We start from the raw sequence: 11,676 nt of genomic DNA on the forward strand, positions 1-11,676 counted from the left end.
ACCAAAGCTTTGTCTACTCACAGCCGTTGTAGCAAGGCATGCTGGGCCATGAACTTTGACACCAAGTGATTTATATTTCTTTTACCTTTTACCTGATCAAAGGTGCTACATGAAGCGTTTTGTTTTTCTCAAATTGAAGACCACATGTGCTTCTAAAATTCTCCAAGAACTAAGTCACAAGTTGTAGTATCTCAGACTTGCTGTGGCCTTGTGCTCCACACAAAGTGAACACAAGTCAAGTCACACTAAAGTAAAAGTAACAAGTAAAGTACCTCTCTCCTTCCTGTGTTTTGTGACGACAGCATATGTGGTGTTGTGAGGAATAGATACACTGGCCTCTTCAGAGACTGAAATATCAAAAATAATAATAATCAATAAATAGAAAATTAGTGTCACCCTTTTTTGACAAACGGTAGATGCTGAAAGGTATATTCATAAGTACACACACACACACACACACACACACACACACACACTTTACTTCTTAACAGTCTTAAGATTGTATTATTCTTTACACAAGTGAAACAATCTGCTAATGAGATAATTTCATGTGCTTCCAATACAAATCAACTTATTTCAAGAATTTTCTTAATTCAAGTGACATGATCTTGATACTAGTGGATTGATCTGCCTTATTTCAAGATACTGAAACTTGTCTCAAGAGGTGAAACATTGTTGGAAACAAGTGGAATTGTCTCACCCACTGGCAGATTTTCCACGCGTTTTAAAGGGACAACAACAGGTTTTTACTGTCCCATACCACAAACATAATACAGTATATCTTTTGGGATTGATAAGGTTGTTGATCAGCACCAATAACTCAACGATTTCTTAGCCAGGTGCTGAGATTTCTGGCTTTCAAAACTAACTTTCTGACCTGTACTCTGTTATGGAAAAAAAAAAACACCTTTGCAGTTTCAAGATTCTCCAACTTTTTATCTTTTTCATTAGCTAGTTTACATCTCTACATTGTGAAAATATCGAGGAAGAGACACGTTCTATCCATACTGTTACAATACTGTTTCAATAGTGTTGCAATAGAGGTCGATATATGTCAGATTACTTTAAGAAAAACAAGATTTTAAGACATTTTTGCAGGGTTTGCTAGGTAGGAAGGTAGGCTAAGATCATTTTGATGATAACGACAATATACCGATGTACCGATACATGTTCTGTGTTCCTCACCTGTTCGATGCTCCAGGCCTGAGTCCGATCCGGGCGTTGGTGTCTCTGAGGAAAAGCAGACCAATCAATAGAAAAAACTGAAGAAGAGGAATTTAATGCAGATATTTCAAAAACAATGCAGCTAATATAGCATGTAACTGGTGTAAATTGTCTGTGTTTTGTGACAACACAGACTGCAGATGAGCTACACCACTCTGTCAGCCTGTATTTCAACCAAAAAAAAAACCCCTCTGAATTAACAAACAAACATTGTTTTTGCGACATGATACCTCAATGAAATAAACACATTTTTTCAAGGAAAAAGACGCCACAGTACCGCCCACACTGTTTGATTGACAGGTGATCTCTGGGAAGTGCAGTGCAGAAACACCACAGCAGTGAGCGCTGAGCAACAAAGGATGGAGACTAAATAATCATAATAAAAAAACATAGGACCTCGGGAATTACAGTACTCTTATAATCTCTGTATCTCCTCCAGAAGAGCGGCCGACCCACCCCAAAGACAGTGGATAGCAATACAGGAGGAGAGGATTGATGGAAGGAGGGCTAACCCTAACCCTAGAGGTAGCTGCCTGTGTCTGGACTCTGTTGGAGGGACGCCGCACCCTAAGCATGATGGGAAGTTAACTGCTTTACTATCTTCCTGTGTGGAAGAACCTGCTTTCAATATACTTTGTATCCCTGATTACTCAAGTGTTTCCTTTACTTTGGCACTTAGTTATATACACTGTATGTTAGCGGGTAGTTATTTTTCTGTACCTCTGTGTTTCCCACGGTGCAGTAGTGCCACCATCAGCACCATACCCACCAAGAAAATGGTGAAGGCAGTCCATATCAGGAGGAGGAGCCGAGGGGAGCGATGGGGGGAAGGATGAGTCTCTTTGTGAAGCGCTGGAAAGATTAAAGACAAAATGATAGGATATCTGCAACACGCAACTTATTATAGATTATCAGTCTGTGTTCATGCCAAAACCCCGTTTGACTGAAATAGTTTTTTTCGATGATGTTGGCACGTTTTGGGGCGTAAACCAGTTGCTGTGGGCGTGGCCATAAGGACTTTTTGGATAAAGTTGAAGAAGTGCAACAAAGAAGAATTTGGATTGATCTGTTTTGAGATTGCAGAATACATTTGAGCGCAAAAAATTGTGTTGCAGCTTTTCTCACACTATATACCCAAACTGGAACAGCAAGCGGATTAACATCAGTTACAATACATGCTTCTACCAAGCATCAAAGGATAGTGCTTGACATAACGATGGTACGCCATATCATCTGTCATCTGCATGAAACACCCGCCATGCAAAAAGCAAAGTATCGTCTTAATTTTGTTTGGAAACACTGTTGTCTCACCTCTCACAGCCAGTCGGCTCTCTGGTGATTCTCCAACACCAGAGATGCTGCACTTGTAGAGTCCTTCATCAGACTTGGAAACACTGTGGATGGTCATCTCTCCTGCAGAGCCGGTCCTGATGAGGAAGCCATCTTTATAGAAACCAGCTGGGAGGTTGGAGGGAGTCGTCTGGGTTCGACAGCGCAGAGTCACAGCATCTCCCTCCATCACAGGACGGACAGGACTCTCCAGGATCACAGACCCAGCTGGACAACATGTGTTTTATAAAAATGTATTTTATGTTAAACATGAGTTTTATACACAATCTTGCTGTCACATATAATATAAAAAAGGTTATCAATCATTTATTCGGGATAAAAGTTATAGTGCAGTGTAAGCATAAGAATGTAGCGTTAGGTACAGTAGTATGAAGCAAAACATACATTTTACGACTTTCAGTTATTTTTTTATAGGTGAGAAGTAGCTGAAGGTTTCTTTTTACAAACTGAGATGTCCACCATTTGAAAGATGCGACAGCTAGCCTTATAAAACGATTGCTGGAAAAGGTTAAAACAGATCATGGTGGTTTTTTCAAGGATAATAAGCCATTTAACTCCTTGCTTGACAAAATGATAACTCTTCTCCAGACTGACTTCTTTATATTTTAGAGACACTGAATGATGGACTCAACATTCCCCCCCCCCCAAAATGTATATATAGTGTCTTTGGAGTAGAACAAGTTATAATAAACATACCAGTGACAGTGATGTTGACAGTGTTTCCTCTCTCTCCCTTTCCAGTCTCACACCAGTACTCTCCACTGTCTGTTGTATAGGCAGATTCAATAGTGCAGGACCCTTTTGTCATCTCCCGGTTGGGACATCTGCTAATTACTCCCTTGGTCTTCCTCATAACTCTCCATCCAGTCGAGCCATCAGACCCCTCACACTTAAAAGAGACAGACTCATATTCAAAGAGCTGAAGTCTGTCAGGAACAATACGAGGATCTGAGAGAGAGAAACAGAGAGAAAGAGAGACATTAAATTAAGAGATTTGAAATACATGACATCTACTCTAACAAAATGATAGATACTCTAGATTTTATAGATATTGAATAATGAACTTCAGTATTTTGTTGTTTTTTCATTAATCGATATAAAATGTTTGGAAAAAGGAAGTCAAGGCACTCTTCTTTGGTGATGAAGGCACCTATGACAAAACACGTAGGTTAGCCATAGAAAAATGAAGTATTTTTTTAACGTTTGCACACAAAAGATGAGTACCTGGCTAATTTCTAAGTATTCCTTGACCCTTGGCCCCTTTAGAACTGAACTCTTCACAAAATGCAAAACTTGGCTCAAAACTTGACACACCAGATATTCAAGCACAGTATGTAACGACTGTGAAACAGGAATAGAGGTTTAGAAGGTTTGAATCAGCCTGGCTTTGGTCTGGGAATGGAGAGAAGTAATGTATAATTCAAAATGGATCTTTAGGTATTTGATAACAACTTGCTACTTACCAACTTTCTGAGCATAGTAACCATTTTGAACTTGTGCAACCAGCAGCATCAATACATTCATCACTGGAGAGACAAAGGAAGAGTATATCGCAGATAAATGCTTTTATATGTAGATATAAGTCTTTTTACTAAAAGAACAATACACTCATACACAAAAAAACTCTCAGGCTTTTCCAACTGGCTCTCATTGTTTTACCTTGCACCTCTGTCATTTATAATACTGGGATATTTGTTAGATTTACTATCTGGGTGCTGTGACCTCTGACCCTTGTACTCATTAACACTGGCTGCTTGTAATTTTCTTGGAGGCTGATGGATGCTCTAAAAGCCTCTTTACTGGTACAGAAAAACCAACGCTTTGTGGCAGAAAGTCTTCATGAGGGTTACATGACAAAAACACAGTGGATATCCTGAGTTCTAAAGTGTGAATGTAAATACAATTAATATCAATTTGACGTATTCACTCGTACACAGGAATTTCTTCAATTCTATGCAGTAGTTACTTTATCAGACACAGAGATGGAGCAAGACACCCAACAACACACTTTCAATGCAGTAATCAAGCAAGAGATTTGTCTAGGATCTGTTAAACATTATCTTGTTGCTATCAGTACCAGCACTTCTAACTGCTGATAAGCCTTGTTTTGATTGATCACATTGCTTTGATTACTTTCGACTTCAAGCGGCCTCCTTTTTCATTGTTTTCTGATTTGTGAAACAGAGAAATGACGAGAAAGAGAGACTCAGTACTCACACAGTCTGAGGCAGAGAGCTGTAACCTCCATGCTGTCTTGCTGCTGACTGTCTGAGCATCAGACTGAATAACAGCTGAGATCTAATGTAGGTGAGAACCTCCGCTTCCTGTGGAGATTATTTCTGGTGTAACCGGTAGCAACCGCGTTGAGCGCTCTGAAGTAAGAGCGCTCAACTTGTATGTAAGAACATTTTAAAATCTAACTTGTGTGGATGGTTCTTGCATGAGGCCCCTTGGCTGTTTGGGGGATTGAACTTTTTGGTTATGGGGCGGTCTCTTTAACCCTGCTATCCAGCTTTCCATGGTTGCCTTGGTGACGGTGGAGCTTAAGGTGGTTCAGTAGTCTATATCTCACCATGGTGACATTATTTAGGATATTTTTACACAAATATATGCAGACAACACATACTGTAGACAACCTGGCCAAACTCCATCTGCCACCCATGTTTTCCTTTCTTCTCTCTCTCTCCTTTCTCCCCTACTTTCTCAGTCTTTTCTCACTACCAACCTCTCTCTCTATCTCTCTCTCTCTCTCTCTCTCACTCACCTTAGAAAGAGTTGATAGATGTTATCAGCATGAATAAAAGGTCCTACTCTGCCCCCTGCAGTAAATCAGCCGACCTATCTCATGAACGTTTCCTTTTCCTGGGTTGCCAAGACGACAGAAAAATATTGTTATCTCTCATGTATCAGGGGCTACAACTGGTGAGGTGTCCAAAGTTCAAGTTCAGCTGTTTATTAAGTGGCTCACAAAGACGTTGAAAGTAGGAAAGAGGTGCCATCAGTTGCTGCATTGTTAACAATATTGTTAATTAGGGTTAATGATTGATATATCAATTTGCCATCAGTCATGTTTGTCCACCTCTGACATGATGGAGGTTCCTGCTTGACCACAGCTACAGAAAAACAGACTGGAAAACCTGACATTTGACATTTGATTTCTTTTGCAAATTTTTTTTGGACTCCATTCTCTTATTCTTAATTTAAAAGCCTCATGTCTCCCAGAGTTTATGTACCGCTGAATAGGTGTGGTGGGTCACTCTGCCTTAAAGAGCTGCTGACACTAAAATAATTTCATTAGTCTGGGTTTCAGTGGAGAGTTTTTAGTGTCCCATGATGGTCTAAATGCTGTTTCAGAGGCTTTTCCACCCTGAAAATAATGAACTGTTGGGGAAACACTGAATACTTGTACGTGTTTTGATATTCTTTTATTCAGCACAAAATATCTGCTATTGGCACCTTCAGTACAAAAATATGTTTATTAATAGTGGCCTTCAAAAACCCATGTCAGTCAAATCCTGTTTTTATAGACAAGAGGCAAATTGAAAAGCATCCTCACAACAGAGTTAATTTATGATATAAGCAAACAGACATGCACAATTGTAACAATGTTGATATAGCTAAAATCAATTAGACATGCACACTTACATCATTGTAGTTTATAGACCCAAATATAAGACATATACACTTACAACATTGATATAGACCAAAATCTAATAGACATGCACACTTATTGTTATTATAGACTAAAATCCAATACACATGCAGTTTAATCTAGGCTGCAGCAGATAGGAATTACAAAGTAAACACACCCCCAGGTGACCAGGGTGAAGGGAGCCTACATTTTTTTTGTTTTGTTTGAGGACTTTGGCCATGCTGCTTATTTTCCTCTGAGGTGACGTGACTTTGATACATGCAGCAGGTAGGCTATGTAAACTTTTTAAAATTAAATGTTGCCTGTTCTAGCTATTCTAAGCCTAACTTTTAATTAAAATAAAATAATAATCGCCTATTTTATGAATAAAAGCAGGTCTATCGTCACAGCTCGAGGTTTCCTCTCAGTAACAACTATTTTTTCATAGGTGTAAGTGAGTGGTTTATTGCACTCAAAATTGTATGCGAAATGTAGGCTATATGAAATGTAATAATTTAATACTTTAAAAATTCGATCGCCCTTAAATACCTTTTGGAAACAGCCAGTGCTATTTTGAGCGTTTGAGCGTGACGTCCTTTGTTTCTGAACACCAAACTGTCGGTTGCTGTGGATTTACACGTCAGTAATTTATGGAAGAGAGGGGAGTTCCTTTGTAACTCAGAAACGGTCGGTTATAAATCAGTGTAGCCTAATATCCAATCTTAAACAAACCTGCATGGCAGCTTCGAAACAATTTTTAAATTCACAACTATCAGTCATTGGCGACAAATGAAAGTGAAACTAATTCTAATCCACCATTATCATTGTGAGGGTAGCCTATACATAGCCTATGTATAAGCCTACAGTAGTGGAAACATTCTTCTTCTTCTTCCTCTTCTTCTTCTTCTTATTATTATTATAATTATTATTATTATTATTATTATTATTATTATTGTTATTACTATTATTATTATTATGGATGCACAAATGGAATTACCGGTATGCAGTGACCAAAAAAAATGTGTTAAACAAATCAAAACTATCCTTTATTTTAGATTCTTTAAAGTAGCCGCCCTTTGCCAAAGGCAATGGCTTTGGAAAGAAATTCATATATATAGGATCAACTTCACTATTTATATTTGTCTAAGAAACACATTTCAAGCATTTGAGCATAAACCTTAGATCAAAATGGCTTAATAATGAAAAACATAGTACATTCAATCAGGTGTGTCCAAACTTTTGACTGGTAGTGTACATTAAAAGTTTTTTTTAACTGAGGGCAAGCAGGTAGGAATCTAAGAGAGAGAGAGAGAGAGAGAGAGAGAGAGAGAGATGGACAAACAAGCAGCTACAGGACGGACAGACAGGATCGTCACATTACATTTTACCAGACTTTCTCAAAATCCAATTCAAGAGCTTCATTCCAAAATAAGACAGAAAAAACAACAACAACCCTATTCTGACAAAATGATAGTTGGCCTACATTGTACAAAGACCTTCAAGCATTTTAAGAGTAAAATCATCTGCAATTATAGTATTTAAAAACATTAAGCATTAAATGCTAAGAAAATAAATGGTGCGGAGTAAAAATTCAATTAGCTTCCTTTTTTGTGGTAGAGCTAGTTTGCTCTCATATACCTTGATGTCTGAACCTCTTAACTATCCTTACTTTGAGTAGGTAATTATATTGGCTTAAGCTTATTAAATTTGCTCAGTAATGACTTCATTTCTGAGTTGTTGAAGAGTTGACTGTTTTGTATAAATAGCACTTCAAAAAGCATGTTTTCTTCCATAATATTATGCTCTTCCTGGAAATCAACATTTTACAACTGGTTTATTTCAGTTTTCAGAACTCCAGGATGCTTCAGCTGAAGGATGGACTGTCTCTTAAATCTCAGCTCAGCTTGGTTTTCCATCACACTGTTGTCCTTCTCCTTCTAACACAGTCTTGTGGAGGTAACTTACACACAAAAATATCAATAATGCCTTGATGTGTATTTAAAGGTAAAAGGTCATGATTAGGCTTTAGATATAATATAGACTAACTGAAAAAAATGAGATCTGTAATTGTTGTTACGTGATAAACTATCCACTTCTGTACCAGCGATGCTTTGGTAAGGTGATGAAATTTGAAGTCATTTTAATGAGTTTCACTACCGATGCTTTTACTGCTTTTGGGCTTTGTAGAGCAGCATAACAGGGTATCTTATGTAATGTATTTGCAGAAAAATAACTAATTATTCAACCAGCCATTGAAAGAATAAGCCTACTCTAATGCTGATATTGTGAACCCACCAGAACCTCTCTTTACAGCGCTGGCTCCTTCTTCTTGCTATTTTCAGTGTTAAAGACACACTGTTGTGTTAAGTATTTAGTTGCCATATCACAAACTGGTAGGCATTAACATTTCAGCAGATTGGAGTTTTAGTTTTACAAACATTTCTCGGAGGCACAGCTGCTCTGGAGGCAGAAATAATTTCACTGGTTGAGTTAATCCTCAGTGGGCAGAGCTAAAGAACCACAGTTTATCACAGCGCAAATTAGCTAGCTGGCAAAATATATAAAAAATATATATAAATGACAGTGACATTCTGACATCAATCATAACCATGGTATTTACAAACTTGGAATGTCAGCAAGGCTAACTAGCTAACCTACCTCTTGCTTTTTTCACTGGGTTTCAGTCAAATGTTACTCAGCCAGAAAAACTGTGGTTCTTTGGCTCCGCCCATTGAGGTTTAACTAAGCCAATGAGATTATTTCTGCCTCCAGAGCTCTGCCTCTGAGAAACGTTTGTATGACTTACATGCCAGTCTGCAATATTTCAACTTTTAGGAAAAGAAGATCACACTTTAAACATGTTTTCAGTAGCACATCAAATGCAGTAGCCATGACAGCCACTTCGCTTTTCATTTCCATTCAGTATAAGTAGAAATAGAATCCAGCATTGTAATGACAGTTTCTTGGTGAACACACAGCCTGATAACGACAAACCAGTTCAGTCAGTTCTCATAGCGGGAATTAAAAAACAAACCTATTCCTTCCCAGGTCAACCTCAGGTGATTGGTCCACTTCGGCTAACAGTGTCAATAGTTGGTGATGACATAATCTTGCCATGTCACCTGGAACCTGCCACGGATGCTGCTGCCATGACAATAGAGTGGCTGAGACCTGACCTGGACCCCATATTTGTCCATGTGCGGCATCACGGTCAAGAAATTCTGATCAATAAACACCTGTCCTACGAGGGAAGAACATCACTGTTCATCGACAAACTGAAGCACGGAGACATTTCACTGAAACTCTCCAAAGTGAAACTCTCTGATGAGGGAAAATACAGATGCTTCATTCCCTCATTGGACAGACAATCTATCATTGAGCTTGTTGTTGGTAAGTGGGCATATGATCATAGTGCATGCTTTTTTTTTTTTTAGATGCAAAGCACCTCATGGATCCAGAGAGTAACTCACTCACATATTCTTTCATTATTATTATTATTATTATTATTATTATTATTATTATTGTTTTTTTTTTTTTTTTAGATTAGATTATATTTCAAATTAATTTTTTAGTACAGCCTTGAGGGTGTCCACACTGCATTTCACTGCATATTTTGGATGAGTATGTGACAAATAAAGCTTTAGAATCTTGAATCTTTGAATCTTACTTAATTCATTCACTTGCTCATGGTTAGCCTATCTGTCCCCTAGTGGCCATTAGGAAGATGCGTCCAAGCGCACCGCTGCCACGTCACAGTTCTAGACAAACACAGTTCTGCAGTTTTATACAATTAGGTAAAGTGTAGATACAGGCACAACACAACCAGCAGATCTGTAAGTGTTCATTATCAGGTAGACACATTATCAGGTGGTTCTCTCAACTTTACTGATTTGATGATTGTATGCCGTACCAAGTATCATTATTCCATTTCCACTGAAACCATTGTTTGAAATTTCTCCTCTTACTCATCATTAGGTGCTGTCTCCTCTCCTGTCATTAGCTTAGCAGGACTTAACAAAGCCAGCAGTGGAGTGGTTTTAGGGTGTGAATCTAAAGGCTGGTACCCAGAGCCTGAGGTGTTTTGGCTGGACGGTGAGGGAAACATCCTCTCTGCTGGACCTACAGAGACAGTCAGAGGTCCTGATGGCCTCTATACTGTCAGCAGCAGAGTGACTGTGGAGAAGACCGACACCAACAGGTTCACCTGTAGAGTTCAACAGCAGAACATCAACCAGACCAGGGAGACACACATTCATGTTCCAGGTAAAAATGTTTTCTAAATTCATGATATGGACACTTTATTAGCTTTAAACAGCTGAGGTCTAGTTTTATATGAATGCTGTTCTGTGTTTTATCATTTCAGATGATTTCTTCATGGCCCCATGTTGTGCTGCTGTTTATATCAGCATTGCCTTGGTTGTTGTCCTCGTGTGTGTTTTTGTAGTTGTCCGTGTGTGTAAATGGAGACGAAACAAAATCAGTGAGCCACAAATAATTTTTTCTTCTCTTAATGTCAAGTTACTGTCACAGCTCTTTGATGTTTATAGTGATATAAAGGGTTTCATTACAAAACATCAATAAAAACATTAACCCCATGTTCATTGTTCAGTATTAAGACATGTCTGTAGTATTATAATTATTAAAAAGCTTTAATTGAGAGTTAGGTTATTATGTGTGGAAAAAAAAATTCTTATACCATCAGCGAATTTGTCAGAAAATGTGTCACTTTTTTAAAATCATTTAATTTTTGAACAAAATATTTCATATGTACCTTACTTACAATGCAACTAGATGTCTTCCGTTATGTCATTTTAATCTAAAAATGTTTTTAGCTTCACCACCACATTTCTGTTGTACTTCTGCAGCATTGTCTTCTTCAATTTTATACATTTTCTTTTACAAAATGGCAACATTGTATAAACACAGCAGTTTTGAACATCACAAACATTGTCTCTTGCTTCTATATGCACACAGAGACCAAGATGCACCATGAGGATGAAACTGAACAGAGAGACGGAGAGAAGATTTTGAAGCAAGGAGAAAGAAGCAGACAACAGCTCATGGCAGAGGATGATAACAAGAAAAATGCACAACTTGAGAAGAAGAAGAAGAAGAACAACAACAACAACAACAACATGTAAATGAGGCGATCGATGGGACATAACAGAGAACAGGAGGACAGTCTGGAGGTAATGGCAGAGGATGAGAGGAAAGATAAACTCTATCCTGGAGAACCCCTCTCACCCTCTATACGACGAGCTGATGCTGATGATGAGCAGCTTCGGCCACAGGCTCCTCCCCCCCCCCACCCCCTTCCAAAGACCCTGCCCATCACCCATAACCTGCACTAGAACTTGCACTAACCACAATCACAATCCCCGGACTCAAATTGATCACACCGGATAAAACCTCTCAGACACTTTGGAAATTTAGACACTTTTTAATCATTTTTATATTTATATATATATATA

At 38.4% G+C, this 11,676-nt stretch overlaps 1 protein-coding gene across 1 annotated transcript; it reads left to right on the forward strand.

The window, feature by feature from the left end:
- The first annotated feature begins 8,064 nt into the window (after positions 1-8,064).
- Positions 8,065-11,346, forward strand: LOC139920343 (butyrophilin subfamily 3 member A2-like). Its single transcript, XM_078281795.1, has 4 exons — positions 8,065-8,161; positions 9,254-9,595; positions 10,181-10,468; positions 11,180-11,346. The coding sequence occupies exons 1-4, from the start codon at positions 8,065-8,067 to the stop codon at positions 11,344-11,346; spliced, it is 894 nt and encodes a 297-aa protein (XP_078137921.1).
- The last annotated feature ends 330 nt before the right edge of the window (positions 11,347-11,676 follow it).

The sequence above is a fragment of the Centroberyx gerrardi genome, chromosome 23 (genome assembly GCF_048128805.1).
Source record: "Centroberyx gerrardi isolate f3 chromosome 23, fCenGer3.hap1.cur.20231027, whole genome shotgun sequence".
Classification (NCBI taxonomy): domain Eukaryota; kingdom Metazoa; phylum Chordata; class Actinopteri; order Beryciformes; family Berycidae; genus Centroberyx; species Centroberyx gerrardi.

Bases quoted from the DNA above. Each gene is read 5' to 3' on its own strand.
- LOC139920343 (XM_078281795.1), top strand. From the start codon at position 8,065: ATGCTTCAGCTGAAGGATGGACTGTCTCTTAAATCTCAGCTCAGCTTG. The intron at 8,162-9,253 runs GTAACTTACACA...ATTCCTTCCCAG, and splicing joins TCTAACACAGTCTTGTGGAG to GTCAACCTCAGGTGATTGGT. The intron at 10,469-11,179 runs GTAAAAATGTTT...ATATGCACACAG, and splicing joins GACACACATTCATGTTCCAG to AGACCAAGATGCACCATGAG.